Here is an 18,016-nt window from a genome sequence, read left to right on the forward strand (position 1 = left end):
CTGGGGAGGGAAGGGAGGAAGACACAATAAGGATAAAACTTAAACAAAGCTCAAGGGTCTGCATAATTAAGTTCCTCCAGAGCTTCACTCAGAATTCACTCAATCTCTAAGAAGTATTTCACCCTCCATCTTGTTGCACTCTCTCTATACGTAACACAGGTTAGTTACATTCTATATAGATGAATAGCATTAGTTTTACAAAGCTGTTGCTACTTTCTCTTGCTGTCATTATCATCACTGGCTTTTTCTTCACAACATGTTAAAAAGTATGTATTACATTCAGTACAATAGTTGCTATGTATGTTAACTGTTCCCAAGCATGCACGGTTGCCTGTTCATGCACTGCTCGCTTTTCATGCAGGGTAACCTTTCCCCAGGGTAGTGAGTCTCCAGAAATCACTGACATCACTTACAAAAGTAAGGAATGTTGCACTGGGTCCAAAGCCAGTTTGCAGGCTGTTTCTGTTAAAGTCTTTGCTTCAGAGAATGACTGTGTGCTTGCAGTTGCATTTAAGGAAGTTCCTCAGTTGGGTATTTCTCAGTGGAAGTTCCCAGCTAATATTAGTCATAGGCAGTACTGAAGTACAGAACCACATTTCATAATCCTGTTGACACTCCTCCCAGGCAACATAAAAATTGCTTATACTGTTACTAAAGAGATGAGAAAAGAAAATCCAAACCATTGGCTTCTACGCTTTGTGAAGACAATCAGTAAATTATACTTATCAGCTTCTGCATCTAGATATATAGAAAAAGTACAAGATTATCTACAAACTTTATAATTGTACTAACACTACATTTATGTTGCTTATAGTGCACCAAGTCTGTATATCTGCACTTTGATTAAATATTCTTTAGTTAGCTTCTGGAACCCAGGTTTTGTCTGTTACAACCTATGGGCAAAATACTTACCTTATCGGCATTGCATATACTAAGGTTTCCACAGGCTCATCAACTAACTACTCTTGCTGTTGGAAAAAAATTAAGATTCAGCCTCACCTTCCTTCTTACTGTGGAACAACAACATTCGGTCAAATTAATCCACAATTCTCCTTTTCTGACCAGGAAAGGCATTTCGAGAGCAAAATACGCGTTTTATTTTGTTAAAACAACAACAACAAGCTATTGAAAGAACGGAGAAACACCGCAGAGTAGCACAGACTCTTTCAGCACCCAGCTCCGCGCCACAGATTCATTTGGGACCACAGTTTAAAAGTTCTGGAAAAGGCTTAAATATCTGACGTGAGCCACCTAGTGTCTGAACGCATGGCTACATTGCAAGAAACATTTTAACCTCTGACAGCTGGTAGAAGCCAATTTATATTTATAAGCTTAAAATTGTATAAAGGAATCAGATTTAAACCTTTACTGAAATACAGCCTTTTGGCAACTGCTGCACCAGAAGCCTACCTGAAGAGCGATCAGTTCCTCTTGAGACTTCAGCACAGTTTAACCAACAAGCACACTGGTAACACATCAGTAAAGACTAAGTAAAATTCCTGTTAAAATACCATTTCATAAGTAATGTCAAACAGTAAACTGTATACAGGTGATGTGAAGTATTTAAATAGACCGCTTGACCTACTCAGAGCAAACTTTCGAATTTTCACTCTGAAAAAGTATCAACTTGCTAACTCCACCCCCCCAATGTTTCTAAGTACAGTTAGTCAAGACTCTCTCTGAGCCTGAAGACAAAGTGAAATAAAACAATACAGACATGAACCTCTTCACCACCACTTCCAAACTCTAGATAAGTGGTGTGAAACTGTTTTTAAGATTAGTGGATTCCTAAAATTTACATAATTTTTAACTATACTGATATATGCTTGTTCTTCCCAGTTATCTTGTGAAGACTACATATAGGAAAACAATTCTGCTTTAACAATGACATAGAAATGTGAAATATTGATGTGGGATGGACATACAGAAAGTTGTTACTGGAATAGCTATAGGGAAGCAAATACAGAGACTGGAGAGGAGGAAGCAGAAAAAAGAGAAAAAGAAAGCAAGATGAGGAGAAAAAGGACAAAAAATAATTGACTGTAAAGCAGAAGCCACTCTAAAAGATCAAAGTTAGAGATCAAGTTAGCCGTACAATGTAGGTTTTATATTATTTTCACAGGTATTTTTCCTTTCTTCTATTTAACAATTTACTCAAAGAAAGTCTCTAAGAATGTCAAGTTGGGTTACTGGAAATCTTGTAATAGACATCTTATTGTATTTGGGGAGGAAATGCAGTAAAGAAAAAAACACTAAATCATGAAGATAGAGGAAAGACCAGCTTCTCTCATGCTTTATTGTGAAAGAATATCACTGATAAAGTACTAAAAGAATAATGCATGTGATTTGAAAAGGCATGTTTGTAGACAGTTGTCAGTTTTGCTTTGTCGGGTTTGAGACCTTCACAGCAAATTTACATTAAGGGCATTTCTAGAATTTAATAAACAAACTTCTGTTTCCTATAACAACTAACTTGCAAGGATAGTGTTTTAGAGATGGTATATATGTTATGGTTCCATTAAATTCAGGTAGCCATAATCTTAGTTGATACATGTTTATCATCAGGTAACACCTATTTGTACTTTTCTGCATATTATCTTTTTAAATATAGCGTCAGTTAAATTATATTTACATACATTGATCTGAATTTAATAATTGCAGGTTTTATTTCAGTTACTGAGATATCCATTACCATTTTAAATGCAGAACTACTTGGCAGGTCTGAGTAAAAATAAAAAATGTAGAAATTAAAAAAAGAAACAATAGCGCCTTTTTGTCATCCCCTCCCCCCTTTTTTTTAAAGACCTGGTTGAATGAAACCTTAGCTTGGACATCTCAAACAGTCAGTCTCTGAAAGAGGAAACTGAGTCCCCCTTTCTTGGAAACATGCTAACAGAGCAAACCCTCTCTGAACCTTAATAGTTCATTAGAACCTCAACTAAAGTCCTTAAAAGTGGCTAACCAGGAAGTATACTTATTGGCTCATTAAACTATCTGTCTGTAAGTCTCTTTAGTCTTAGTACAGGCCAAAACAGACCAAAAGAGTTGTTAAAGACTTAGCAGGAAAGGTAAATTATAATAGAAATAACCTTCAAAAGAGTACAGAGAACAATGCCTGGCTACTCTTCTGTGACTACGTTTGAGCCCAGTCCTCGAGCTTCCAAGTGCACGCACCCACAGTAGGTAAGGTTGTCACAGCTGAAATGCAGGTTCTGATCTGTGAGCATCCAAAGGGAAAAGTCCTGCTCTAGCAGACGAAACACCATGGCCTGGCTGCGTGGTTATGTTCACTGGGGTTCAGAGGCAGCTGAGGCTATAATTCAAAATCAGTAATACTTCTCTGCCGCTAGCTCTGTGACTGTAGCCTATGCAAGTATGTAAGAAACACCTCATTTTCTCCCATTGCTCCCACCCTCCTACACACCTTCAGGAAAAAAAGTTGTACTCATATACGTGACCTAAAGAGAGAAGGGCTTGGAGTAGCAGCAAAATTAAAACTGTGTGTTTCCACTATATTCTTATCTATAAAATTCATTGCCTGCACGAATTAAATGCAGGGGGGGAAATGCCACCTCAGTAACCTACAAAAGGCCCTTTAGACAGAAGGTACTCTGGGGGTAAAAAGTATGATTACAAGTATAAGTCCTGTTATGTACAAATCGCGCTCAATGGTGAAAGACTGAAATAGGAAGGGGCCTGTGGAAGTCAGGAGCAGCACAGACCCTGCTAGAGGGGGGTGCCTGGCTGCAGTCAGGCGAAAAAGGCATCGCAACACAGCCGGAGCAGAGCCGAGAGACGCCGACCCTTGCGCGGGGCCGCAGAGCCCAGCTTTGTTCCGCCTTAGCGGCGAGCGGCGGCGGCGGGGAAGGCGCCGTGCCGTGCCGTGCCGTGCCGTGCCTGGGCGGCCATCGCGGCGCAGCCCCCGCCTGCTAGGGGCGCCCGCCGGCTCCAGCGGCCGCTGACCCGACCCGACCCGACCCGACCCGACCGGCGGCGCGGGCAGCGCCGCGGCGCCCCGTCGCCCCGTCACAGGGCGGGGAGAGGCACGACAGGAAGTCAGTTCTGGTTCCTGGGTTAAGGTGCTGGGGCAGGAGCGAGCGCCCTGTGCCGGGAGCGGCCGTGGGCTCCGTGAGGCGCTCGTAAGTCTGAGTCGCTTCTAAAACCGCTCCTCTCCCTTCCGCGGGGAGCGGCGGGCGCTCGGCCCAGGGGGCTGGGGCGCGGGCCGCGGCGTCTGGCGGCGGGCTCCGCCGCCGGGCTCCGCCGCCGCCCCTGCCCTCGGCCCCTCCGCGCTTCCGCCATCCGCTACCCGGCGACGCCGGTGCCCCCCCTCCGGCGCCGCTTTGCCCGGTGTCGGGAGCGGGGCGGGGGGCGCGTCGTTGGCGCGCGGAGGCGCTCTCGGTGCCTGCGGCAGGGCCGGGGCGGGGGGCCGCCGCCACCCACCACCCCCCCCGCCGCTCCGGGAGGGCCGCGGCAGCGAGGGCGGCGGGGCAGCGGGCTCGCTCGCGGGTGGCGGCCGCCCGCGGCGGCGAGCGGAGGAGCAGAAAGAGGCGAAGTGTCTCCACGGGCAGGAACGGGGCGGCGGGGGGTGTAAAACCCCAGCCCTGCGATAGTCGCCGTCTCTTTCCCTGAGCGCAGAGGGGCTGGCTGGCTGCGCCCCGGGCTGCGACGCCGGCGTGGCATTCGGGGCTCCTGCTGGGTTTCCGACTCTTCCCGCAGTCGGGCGAAGCAGGAATTTTGTCCGTTAGACAAAAACAACAACAACAAAACACTACCAAAAAAACAAGCCCAAAGCGAAAGTGCAGTGAGCTTTCAGTCTCTCACGAATGATTACCTCAACAGGTTTACAGTTCCCAAGATGATGGCAGTGTAACTTACAAAATATTTCCATTGAAGAAGCTGTTTTGAAAGCAGAAATATGTAAAGAAGTACTCGCTACGGGATGGCATCTATGTTCTCATATGAACCTGTGAGAGGTAGGCATGTGTATTATCAGTGAATGTGTATATACACATGGTTAGCTAAAACCTTATTTTTTCAGAATTTAAGGTGTTTTCTGAGGCACTATGAAAACTCAAAATGTGCCTCTTCAGTGATCCGTGGAGCTGGGATTTCAGGATGTATGCAGCAGTATGCTGCTAATCTTTGTGTTGGGGCTTTTTTGGCATTTGACTCATAGAAAATTCATATTACTGCTTTTTTTTTTCCCACCTATATCAGCAAAATGTTTCTCATTTGAAGCAAGTATTTTAAGAGCATCCACAGGTTTCATTCGGTTTGTTTACTCAAAAGTTTCTCTTACAACATTTGCTATACCCAGTTGTTTTCCAGTGTTCAAGTCTTTACTCAAAGATGAAATTCTTGGTCTCATTGCCATAGCTCTGGCAACACAGCATTCACAGGTACATTTGCAGGACCCCTTCATCAGACAAATTCTGGAGCTAATCTCTTTCTCTAATTCTGTCCCTGTTAGAATAAATGCAACATTTTGTATTGCTGCATCTGTTCTGGCTACATAGTACTGTTAATAATTGTGAGTCAAATTAATATCTAGAATGTCAGTTGCTAAAGACCAGGGTTGTCATCTTTGGGCTGACTATGTTCCAGTTGCTGTGTGGATACAGCATAACCAAGCCTGGCTAAAATAGTGGGGATATTTGTTTTGGGGGTTGGTTGGTTTGTGTTTGTTTTTTTTAATTTAGGGTGGTTGGGGTTTTTTTTTCCTCCTAACTGCATGTAGGGAGAAGAGTAAATGACAAGGAACAGTTGGCAAATTCCCTGATAAATATTGATGCCTATGAGGAGAAGCAGGAAAAGGAGCCAGTTTTTCTAACTGCAAGGAGTTCTGGATATGAGATAGATAACATAAGAAGCAGTTATTTATTCCAGCAGCAGGCAGTTCAGGGTGTGACTACGGAGTAGTTTTAATCCAATCTAAATCTAGACTGCTGCAGTCCTGCCCACAACTAGTCTCATGTTCCCACTGCCTCCTTGTGTTGGTAGTAGTGCTCCAGCAGCCTCGCAGTGAGCTAGCTCCAGCTTTAATTTTGGGGTTGGTTTTTTAGGGGGATTGTTGTTGCTTTTTTGAGGAGGTAGGGAGCTACTTTGGCATGCTCAACTGTGTAGCATAAAAATGCTAATACCGGTACAAGTAAGTGGCAAAAATACATGGCCAAAGATGGGGGAAAGCAGGAGTATGCTTTTCTGTGGCAGTGCAGACTTACATCACTGTTACATAACCATGACTTCATGTTACAATTTCAAAGCCAATGCTGCCATTGAACACAGGAGTTCTGTCTGCCTTTTGCTCATGTTTTCTGCTCCTGTGCTGGTTTCCTTGTGTTATCATGCCATTTGAAGTGGTCCGTGGAGCTGATCTGCATTAAAACTAACACAGTAAAAATACCTTTAGCATTTAGTTTTAAACTGGATTGGTTTGCTGATATCGTTCGCAGTAAGGCTGCTTGTGCTAGAAGAAAGGGAAGGGTGAGGTGGAAGCAGAAATGAGTCTCTAGGGTATGGGGGAATATATGACCAATTCTTCTAGTTACAGTTCCATCTTAAAGGGTCACTAGTAGTGACTTCTATTGCCCCTTTCTTACTGCATGGAGTCTGGATTTTAGGGAGCTACCAGGAAATTAGCTACATTCTCCTTATTTTTCCCTACCAAGTAGGAAATCAGGTCCAGTGCTACAATTCTGCCTGTTGGATCCATTACTTTTGGTACCAGCAGTCTAGATAAGAGCAGAACTCTTTGTTAATACTCCCAGTCTCAATCAATCAGTAAGTAAAATGCTGGAAGTTAGGTATAAATTTTAAATACTGTTTTTCAAATTGAGATTTGAATTTGCATGAATGAAATTAATGCCTTCATTTTCCATGAACTGTGAATCATATGAAGCTGAATCCCATTCGCTCTATTAGAAGCTGAACATAGTCTTTTAAATCCCGTTGCACTCATTTTTTGAAGTTACCTTTTACATGTACAGGACATTGCCATTTACTATGTAAATTGTTACAAGTGTCTCTGGAGAATTCCAGAGTACAAAATCAACATCACTGCAAACTCTGCAATTTTTTAAAGAGTATGAGAGCACACTTTAAATCACTTTCAGCCATAACAATACCCTTCTACAATTTAGTACCCGCCCCTGCAGTCAGCTGTAATATCTGATTTTATTCATTGAACTACATAAAATAGTCCTTCATTTGAAATGGAAAAAAAAGCCTACCCATTTATTTAAAGATGTGCTCCAGGTATTAGAATGAATATTCCAGTTAGTGGAGGGATACTCTCTGGGGAAGGAAGGGTGTGGATGAAGTAGCCTGTGTTACTAACAATGCTTTGAGACAGTATGCATCGACCTAACATTATGAACTACTGAACTGGTGTTTAGCAAAAAAAAAAAACAAAAAACAAAAAAACCCAACCAAACCAGCCTTTCATATGAAACAATGTAGGTGTTTTACACAAAACTTATAAACTTGGATTTAATGCTTGTTACGTCAAGCGATCCCTAAATGATTCCAAGCAAATAAAGAATTCACTTTGCCAGTACAGCCATGCCAGAGTTGAGATACAATTGCTTTTGCACACATCATTAAAATAAAGTTTGCGGGACAAGAGGTGTGACATCCATACAGTAGTCTGTTGCACCTTCTAGGAAAGTCAAACCACATTTCTGTATTCAGGCTCTATGATATGGAAGATATTCAAGAGCAAGAAAACATGAATAAAAGCTTCAAGCTGTGGTCCTTAGAATTTTGACCAGGGTCCAAGGCAAGTTATCCTCATACCCTTCTTGCTTGGCTTATCCTCTTGTGACTGCACCACTTTCCTTAATAGTATCTGTGGTTTATGCATAATCCCAGAAGATAGTGAGAGATGATTGTGGCTGTCCATACTGTGTACTGTGAGGTAACCATACTTTAAATATCAGGAGAGGAGATGTGAATTACTGATTTTTATTTATTTATTTATTTATTTTTCCTTAATGCTGGTACTTTGGGGGTTGTTTGGTTGGTTTTGGTTTTTTTGAGACTTCACTAACCTGTCCTCTACTGTACTTAACATTATGGTAAATTTTGATCTTAAAATTCATGTCATGTATTACTAAAGAAGCAAAGGACCTATGTTAGCAAAGTTCACTCTGTCTTGAAATTGAAGTCTGTGACATTTTATAGTGTTGTAGTCTTATATGTCATGAGCTGTAGTTTCAGGAATTGTTACTGAAATTGTTCACAAAGTGTAAAAAGTTGATAGTATTGTGTGAAAAGGTGTGTCTGAGTCTTGCTAATTCTTAGTGGTTGGTATTACTGATTTCTAGATAAAAGATGTTTTGATTCACCTTGTAGTGTTGCTTGTGTTGCCATTTTCAACTACGGCATAGAATAAGATATGTCCGTGTGACTTAATGTTATTGAGCTTTCATCTTTTTACTGCTTAATGCCGAAAGCTGAGTTTTGGTTTTTTTAATGCTATCTGTTAATTCACAACTGAGTAAACATAAAGTGTTGAAAATGTCTTAAAATCTGGTTACTGGTGATATGCACCAATTTTAAATCTCAGTCCTCAAACACTGTAACTACACATACATTTACATTCTGTACATCCAGAATTAGATTCAGAGTTAACCTGCTTTTATTTGGCTATTGTTTAAACCTATCCCCGGACATAAAATTAAATGTTGAGGTGAGCAGAGCTATAGTTCAAACTACTATGTGAGTTAATGCTCAAACATACTGCACATATTACTTGAATTTTATATTAATACAAGTCACATTATATATGTTTTTAGTTACATACTTCTATTTCTTAGTATTCTCTCTTTTCCCTTCTGATTACTTTTCAGGTCTGTTAACTTGACATCTTTTCAGTGATGAAACAACATTGGGAATTATGGACAAAAACATCGGAGAGCAGCTTAACAAAGCTTATGAAGCCTATCGACAAGCATGCATGGATAGGGACCATGCTGTGAAAGAACTACAACAAAAAGTATGCATTGGGTTCTGAATTGTATCTTTAAAGGCATCCTTCCCATGGAGGACAGTGGTACATGTAGATTTCAGTTTCACTTCAGCTATGCGCACTTTAGTGCATCTGTTAAAGTTGGAAGTTGCCGTTATGAAACCAGACCAGTGCACTGCAGAGTAACTCATTAGGCTGTGAATATAGTAGGTGGGTTTCAGGTTTTTGACCTTTGATTTTTTTGTAGTTTTAAAGGTGAGAAAAGTGTTGTCTGTTTTGGCGGATTAATGAAGTCTTTTAATGTAAACAGCAAAGATGTATATAAAATTTACCTAGCTTTAATGAAGTACTTTTTGAAATTTAATTTGCTTTCTTAAAAAATTACTTTTTAAATTATTAATGTAAATAGTTAAAATTAAATCTTTTTTCTTAATAGGCAGATACGCCATATGAATTACTAGTTTACTTGATGTAAAGGTCAAAGACTCTTAATATGTTAAGCACTGTGCAAACTATGAGGACAACAGAGTTTGTGTGTTGAAACATTTACAGCAAACTTTCCTTAAAATTATTAGACTAATTATTGATTTTTTAAAAACAATAATCTGTACAATTATTCTTTAATTATGAAGTAACAGGAAGATTCTGGAAGCATTCTGACCAGTAAGGAGCACCTTTGAATTTTTACTTAGTCTGTTGTAGAATACATTACTTCAGCCAAAACTCTTCTAGGACTTCTCATCATGTATGCCAGCATATTGCAAAGCTATCAGTTTTGGGCATTGTCATACTAATTTTATCATGCATATTCTGCCCAGCAGTGGAACCTCTGTTACAGGAAGGCTTGAATATTTTTGATGCTACAGGACTTTCTGATACTTCCATAAAACTGGTAGGCTGGGACTTTGTTCAGGGGCAGATGAACCATACTCGGTGTCAAGTTATGGAAGCAGTAGTAGAATTGGGAGCGGGGAAAGGTCTAGTAGAGAATATCCTGATATCTGGGCACAATTCCGCTGTCCCCTTGCATAGCAAAATAAACTAGCCAAGGCACTGCAGAACAGGTGACAAGTCAGTCGTGTGCAGTCACCCACTATGCAGTCAATCTCCATTCGTAGTCTGTTGCAGCAGTGCTGGTGCAAATCTGTAGTGTTTTCTGTACTTAACAAGCACAAGTAGCGTGTCAATACATTTTGTGCTGAAACTGCAACTAACTTCATAAAAGGCAACACATTTTAGAATGTTTGGGAATCTTTTATATTTTGTATCTTGTGATGAACAGTTAATTATTTGAAGGAAAACCAGTCAAGTTAATTCTCCTGGGTCATGTAACAATACATGAAAGAAACTTCTGCCCAAGAAACAAGATGTCAAGTACAAGGTCAGATAGCCCTTCTAAAGTCTATGGAAGAAAACTAGAGAAGTGTGTGAGATTATCAGTGTTAAGTGAACTAAATGCTTCCAAGATTTCTCTCTGCATTTTCTCTGGTTCAGAAATTAAAACTGAAAGCCTTTCATAAAGGATTACTACCAGTTCAAATCTTTGTCCTAATCAAACTTTCAGTAGTTGGATTTCATGACTTCAAAAGAGAACAAAAGTATTTTTTCAAGAAGAGTTGATACTATAATTAGTTGGGGGGGGTTGTTTGTGTTGTTTTTCATGTTTTTTAACCAAACTCCTGTTTTTTTTAATGACCTTTGTACCATGCTTTACTTTAGTAACTTCCTCTGTTCATTGTGTGGCCTTCACACGTTGTTGGATTGTCCACCATTCTGTTGTTAACAGTTTACTACTTAAGTTACCGATAGGCCACTTGTTTTGCCAGTCTCTAGAGCTGGGAGCCATGTCAAGCACACAGAAGCCAGAGTCATCTCGGCCAGATGGTGTTTGATACAGATGGATGGTTGGTTGTCATGCAGATCTTCTAGTTGGTAACTTGTTGCTGCCATCTGACTCAAGGAATAATTTGTGCACACTGGCTGTCAAAAGCATCTTCTCTTCTGTCTGTTTTAGCTGTCATGTCTGTGCTCTGTACAGAAGTGTTGACAAGACATTGCTGTTGTACATTTTCAATTTGGTTCTCAGTGATTTTTCTGCTTCATGAGGTCTCTTATAGCTGCTGGAGTGTACTGCTCTTTGATCACTTTTTTTTTTTTTTTTTTAAACAAACTCATAAACTCTCATAGTACAACTACTACCTGGCCTTTTAAAATAAATTTTGCTTGTAGATTTTTTTTTTTTTTCCTGTCTGCTTTACAGACAAACACATTGGGCAGTAGGGGTGTGTGGAATTTAAATGTGACTGAGATTTGAGAATTAGATTGGATAGTATGGATAACCTATGAATAGACAGGAAAACAGTGACTAGTCTTGTCCCAGGTCGTGACCTGTTCAGTAATATACATATTCTTAATATTAGAAAAATTTGGTGCATTCCTGTAAGTTTCCTTGCTGGGACTTCACAAGTTTTCTTGCTTGTTTTCAGCACTACTGTAACTGCAACATTAGGCATGTGCTAATGAAATAATAGGTTTTGAATATTAGCATCTTCCTTCCCACCTGACCATTTGTTCAATTAACTGGCTGTCTAATAATATTTAAACACTTTGGTGAAATGTGAGCAGTCATATTAGGCTCTGTACGGCCTGTTTATAGCATGAGATGGAGTATAGTTAGATGAAGAATGGGGCTGCTTGCTTGCTTTTCCCCCCATATTAGAAAATCTGGGGGAAGAAGTTTACGTCTTTCTATAGATAAACTAACTGACCAGCATTCTGAAGAATACTAAAATTCTAATTTTAAACCTGATGTATTCTATGGCTATGAATGAAGAATCCTAACTTAAAAGTTATCCTATCCTTTACAACTGCCGCAGTTGAAACAGTTACTGAGAATCAGGATTTATTTCCTATAATACCTTTTCTAATCAGTGCAATCTCAAAAATACAGACTTGCCAAAGGTGACTGTAGTTGGGTTTTCAAGCATAGGTCCACAGCTACATTTTTCTTTAAAAATTAGTCCTGCTTTTTATATGCCAAATAGGAGACCCATAGTCAAAACAGAATAAGATTAACGCTAATTAAATTATATTTGCAGACAGAAAACTACATGCAGCAAATACGTGAACAGCAGGAAAAGATAGAGCTTCAAAACAGCATTATTGCAAAACTGAAATCACAGTTAGCTGCTCGGAATGCTAATAGAGGTATGTACTCCAGTTTGCACGTTATTTCTTTTAATGCTGTGTTGCATTGATGAATAGTTCTGACTTTGTTGCTTCAGTTTTTACAATATACATCTCTCAAAGCAGTATCTTACTTTTCTGTGAACGTGAGAGTTAACACAAATGTGCAGTTTCAAAATCTATTTATAAAATGCAACACTTCTGAGGTCTCTCTATCCTCTTCAAGAAATGGTGAGATTTTCTTTAGAGGTAAGAACCTGCTTACACTGAAGCCAATAAAAGATATGAAAATAATGGGTTTAAATCATTCACTAGAACTAAAAACAAAGTTGTTACATATTAATTTTACAATTATCTATTAATAAGTTTGGCTTAGGTTGTTCTAGATGTGAGTGCTATGGTTATATGTCTTTTATGTTAGATGAGTCTTGTGATGATAATCTTACTGGATAACCAAAGCTTTATAAGCAGATAATTCTCTTTCAAATCAAATAGTCATTGGTGGATAATTTTCCACTGTTTGACTGTATTACACAAATAAGAGAAAAGAGTCAAAGTAACCATGTGTTAATCTGCCATGCTCATTAAATATTTATTCACACTAGCCTAACACTCTGGTTTTCATAAATACTAGCGAAGTGGTTGGCTTTTCTTTTTAAGAGTACATGTGCATTCTTTATTGCTGGTTTAGTCTTGCATTGTCTCTAAGCACAGAATTGGGCTTCTCTTACTTGTTTATGATGAAGACTTGCTCAGAGAAAATAAAGAAGTTAGTATAAGCCTAGCTTCTTTTAATTTTGCTTGTACTTAGAAGCTGGCTGGGGAAAAATGCAGTGACAATCAGCTGCTTCTTTTCTTTAAGGTAATGCGCATCCCTACATACTGATGCATGAAGACTTTGAAACCTCCAACTTATCTTTCAGCCAGCTCTCTGAAAAACTGAACGTAGCAAAGCAAAGAGAAAAACTCTTAAAGGTATGGTCACCTGCAGTATCTTTAACATCACATTTGTGCTGTGATTATACTAGGAGAACCTATAGAGATAAGTGAGATTTTTATTGGTGCCTTTGAACTGCACTTCTTCTAATACAACATACTCACCTGAAGTGCATGAATGTTGTGCCACTGCAGTCTGCTTAGGTGAACTAAGCATCTATCTTTGATTCTTTCCAGTGCAATCGCTGTTTGGCCATCGAGCTCCCTAGAATAGTTTTGATCATAAAGTAGGAACTTACTTGCTTATTTATTTCTTAACCTGCCAAAACCAGTGGTCAAGAAGGGGCTTTCTCTTTCTCTCACAAGAGCTTTTCACACTGCACCCAGTCTGTGTATTTTTGCAAGAAATGGAGAATCTGCACTCAAAAAGTGATGAAGTGGAGAGTGAACTATCCATTGCTCTGGAGAGTCTGATGATTTGTTTGGTTTTTTAAATAGCCAGTTTTAATACGATGTCTCTTCTGCCCTTCTTCACTGAAGTAATACCGAGATTTTCACTACAGCCTGTTGAGAGTAACAGGAGTAAGAGTAAAGCAATAGTGCAGAATAGATGGGAAATACCTTGAATGGATTTTGCATATTGAGAAAAGACAGTGACAGAGATGCACAAAGTTGCACTGTTCTTATCCTAAGTCATCCTACTGTGTTTTTTGAGAACTGTCTTGTAACATAAAATCTCTTATTTTTGAATATGAATCTCCATAGCAGGGATCTTGTAAGGGTCATAAAAAGACCCTTATACAAAATCAAGTATTGCATTTAAAAATAATTTTGTTTCTTAAACCTGAGCTATAAAAAATTAATTACGCTGAATTCACAGAAATGCTTTTTTTTAATATCAGAAATGTTAATTTAAAAATAATTTAATTGGATTACTGATGCTTGCTTAATTATCTTAAAGGAATCTGATTTGAGACTAAGCCTTTGCAAACATTTTAAACGTACTGTTACCAAAGACTTACATACACTCCTTTTATTTAAAAAAAAGTCTTTATATAATTTTTCTACGCTAGAATCTGTAATCACAAGATGTCATTTCTTTCCTAGTCTTTGCATTTATTTGGAATACAACACAACTAAAGGGTTAGTTCTTTGATGGAACATCTTTGCATATTTTTGCATTTCTCTGTCTTGAGTTGGATAAAAATTATGTCTTACGGTTGCACATGGAGTCTATGTCCATTAGACCAAGCCTAATATTTCATATTCTTGTTTCTGAATGCTTGCTCAAGGACAGTAGTTTTAAGTAACTTAGTCATATAATGAGTAGGAGAAAGGAAGCTGTGTTATCTGCTCTTCTCATGGGGAAAAACTGAGAAATGATGCAATCTATACAGAAGATTACAGGCAATGCATGAGAAGCTGGAATCATTATTTCAGGGGCTATTTTCTTAATGGAATGTAAGTTATTTGTTTTTATCTGCGTTTTTTTTCTGTAGTCAGTTATTGCAGTGACCTCTCAGCAATAAGTAGTTTATCTAGATTTTGCTTCATCTGTGTGTTACGGAGGTGTACCTGCCACACTGTGCCACGAACAGAAATATTTCTGATATAACTCCATGCAGAATCAACTATTAACTATACAGTCTGTCTGCATTTAAGCCCAGGCACAGTGCTATACAAATAAGATCTTTTTCAGAGGGGATCAGTAGAGATCCCCAGAGTGCCAAGTCAGGCTGACCCAGCCTATTCTATGTTCCTGTTACTGGGAATGTAGGAGCTCCCTTACTCTAAGTGTTGAGAGGATGGATCTTGAGGAAAATATGTTTGACTGGACCAAGGCTGGCTTCTGCAGAGGCACGTGGATATCTTTGCACCATCCTTCCAATATAAGGAGGACCCTAATGTTTGGTGTTGTGCCTAGTAAGCTTCCACTAACCTGGCAAGAGTGATAAAAGATGTCCAGACAGCACAGCAGAGGTATGCACACTTGTACTAGCTCTGGCTGTGTCTTGGCCATGCCATTCATGGGCTGGCTGTGAGTGGAGATACATAGCAGTCTCTATACACAAGTCCTCATTTTACTGAATAAACGCAGGGGAGGAGAACCATGTAACCCCAAATTCCTGATGAAGAGGATGGAAAACTAATTGTATTGTCATAAACGCGTTATATGTTTTTATGGCAGCTACCAATTTTTGCAATTTTTAAATGTAGAACCTTTGATGTGTGATGGATAATAAGGTAAACTGCATGGAATGAATGTATGGAACAAGCTGGGGAAAATGAACAGTAGCAAATCACCAAGACCACATTGAGTTAACCTAAGAGTTCCCACTTCTCTATCTTTCTGAATAAATGAAGTAAAAGTTAAAAGTTTTAAAAAAAAAAATCATGTCCCATGTTAAAAAAAAAAAAAAAGGCAAAAGGAGCTGATTCTTCACAGGATAGATAGTCCACCAGTGGAACTTCCTGCTTCAAGGGAAAATTGGACAACTTCATGGAAGAAATCTGTTGAGAGTTAATAAATACATAGAAACTATTACTAAGAAGGTCTGGGAATTTATTAAAGGATGCATCATGAGTGCCTCCTGTTTTCTTGTACTCTTCCCTAGACATCATATTTTGACACCTGTTAGACCAAAAATCCATCATCCTGTCACTGACCCAGTATAGTTTTCTTGTATCTAATTCAATAATGTATTGGCTTTTTCAGCTGTTGAAATTTGGAAGCTCGAATATTCCATTTGAAAGCCTGTATTTTTCTAATCATATTCTATCCACATTCTGCTCTACACCAAATAAATTATGTCTACAGCCATTGTCCTCTACTGCATTCACTGCTTTATTCTACTTCTCCACCAAAAATTTCAGGCTTGCAAAATGTACAGTTCCAGATAATAAATTGTGATTACAGCTTTTAAGTTAAAATGTTGCTGTTTCTTCCTGTCTTTCCTTGAAACTCAGAGTCTCTCCTGCGGCTGGAGGTGCCTGGGTTTATCGATACCTATTGAAACTATCTTTTGCTAAGTCCTATGGAGTTTCTCAGTGGACTGTATTCTGTTCTACAGTAAAGTTAATAGAAATCCTGGATTAATTGTAATAGGTGCATGGTTAGAGCTTAAATTTCAGATGTTTAAAATGAGGGAGGGGTTAGCTTTTCTGTATTTCCAATAGGTGGCCATACTTGTGTATTTTACCTGCTGTTGTCAAATTCTGTTGCCATTGTGTCATAAAATGCTTTGGGTTTTGTTTTTGTTCACATTCATCTTCACTGAAAGAGGTGAGTGGACCAGATTGGTTTGGTGGTCAGTACCAAACTATATACAAGATTATCAGATTTTTTTCAGTCCCCTGCTTAAGGAGACCTAAGGGACCTAAATTGCTGCCTGTTTGAGTATAGCCTGGCTAAACTTTATTAACTAGGAAGAATGTAGATCCAGTTACTGTTTCAGAGCCAAGGCTGCTCAGCAAACAGAAAACTTTAGTAAGCGAGATTAGGCAATGTCAAGTAAAGCTGCTTCTGCATGCTATTTTTAGTACAGAGTCAGACATCAGAATCCTTGTAAACTCCATAAAACATTAAGCTAAAGTCAATACCTGTGACAAGAAAACATGCTCATGTTCATGTTTTCCTGGGTCAAGAACCTCAGTATTAAACACAGTGTCAAGTTTGTTGATCAGAATTTCTTGTGCCATGAAAGAGAGGACGAAACTGTGTGTCAGGAATGAATAATGCATTTGGTATACAAAACTGTTCATCCTGCAATAAATGTTTAGGGGTTTTTTGTGCAGGACATAAGCAGAGGAATGGCAGATTTATGGTAGTCATCTTTGTGCTCAAAATCATGGTGCTAAAATGACTTACATAACTAAGAGCGGCTACCACAGCAATCTTGTACAGTTGTGTGTTCCAGTCAATACCAGCTTCTCTAGTGTCACTTTGTTTCCTATCTTTGATGCAAAGAAAGCTGTACTTCATGATTTTATGCTGGCTGACAATTTTATGCATTTAGCTGTTCTTTGCTGCTGGTGTGATGTATGCGGCAGGATTAATTAGGCCGTGCTACCTGATATAAGAAATTCTGGTATCAATAGCCTTTTTTGTTATTGCTTCATCTGTTCAAGCTATCTCTACCCAATAATAAAGAAGAGTTTGTGATTAAACTGTTAAAAGTTACAGTTAATATTCTCTGAGACCACTTACAGTAGTTCATCAGTTGAATAATATTTTTCCTTGAAACCCTGTGACAGTGTGTTTATTCTAGGAAGCCACTGAAACAGGCCTTTATAGCACACTTCAGAGAAGAATAAAAGGACCTGTCTTTGTAGCAGCACAGTCTGGGGACTGACTGGCTGTGGAGCAGCTCTGCTGGAAAGGAGCTGGGGTTTTGTTAGACAGCAAGCTGAACGTGAGCCAGCAGTGTGTCCTGGCAGAAAAGAAGGGCAACAGCTTCCTGGGCTGTATTAACAGGAGTACAGCTAGCACACCCAGGGAAGCAAGTATCTCCCTCTGTTCAGCATTCATTGGGCCGCATCTAGAATACTACATCCAGTCTGGGGACCTCCAGTATAGGAAAGACTAGAGTGAGTTCAGCAGAGGCCTCACTGAGATAGTTGGGGGCTTGAGTACATATGCCATGAGAAGAAGCTGCAGAAACTGGACTTGTCCAGCCTGGAGAAGAGATGGCTTCAGCGGAAGCTAATAACCTCAATGTAGGTATTGGAAAGCTATCAGGCAGATGGAGCCAGGCTCTTAACGGTGGTGCATGGCAAGAGGATGAGAGACAATGGGCAGTTGAAACATGAAAGGTTCAGACTGGACATAAGGGAAAACTTTTCACCATGAGGACAGCCAGGCATTGGAAAAGGTTGCCCGGAGAAGCTGTGCAGTCTCCATCCTTGGGGAATTCAACACCAAACCGA

At 39.6% G+C, this 18,016-nt stretch overlaps 1 protein-coding gene across 5 annotated transcripts in view; it reads left to right on the forward strand.

The window, feature by feature from the left end:
- Window positions 1-3,989: 3,989 nt before the first annotated feature.
- Window positions 3,990-18,016, forward strand: part of TANK (TRAF family member associated NFKB activator) — a 29,123-nt gene continuing 15,096 nt past the window's right edge. For 4 of the 5 annotated variants that reach the window (XR_011324305.1, XM_069781229.1, XM_069781231.1 and 1 more), the window contains exons 1-5: window positions 3,990-4,139; window positions 4,840-4,973; window positions 8,850-8,995; window positions 12,067-12,175; window positions 13,017-13,129. Coding sequence is in view for 4 of the 5 variants with exons in the window: in XM_069781229.1 (XP_069637330.1) it covers window positions 8,897-8,995; window positions 12,067-12,175; window positions 13,017-13,129 (321 nt within the window). In the remaining variant the exon portion in view is untranslated. Of the gene's footprint in view, window positions 4,140-4,839; window positions 4,974-7,661; window positions 7,778-8,849; window positions 8,996-12,066; window positions 12,176-13,016; window positions 13,130-18,016 lie in introns of all 5 variants that reach the window. The other variant, XM_069781230.1, reaches the window with a different exon arrangement.

Source organism: Haliaeetus albicilla, chromosome 4, assembly GCF_947461875.1.
Source record: "Haliaeetus albicilla chromosome 4, bHalAlb1.1, whole genome shotgun sequence".
Classification (NCBI taxonomy): domain Eukaryota; kingdom Metazoa; phylum Chordata; class Aves; order Accipitriformes; family Accipitridae; genus Haliaeetus; species Haliaeetus albicilla.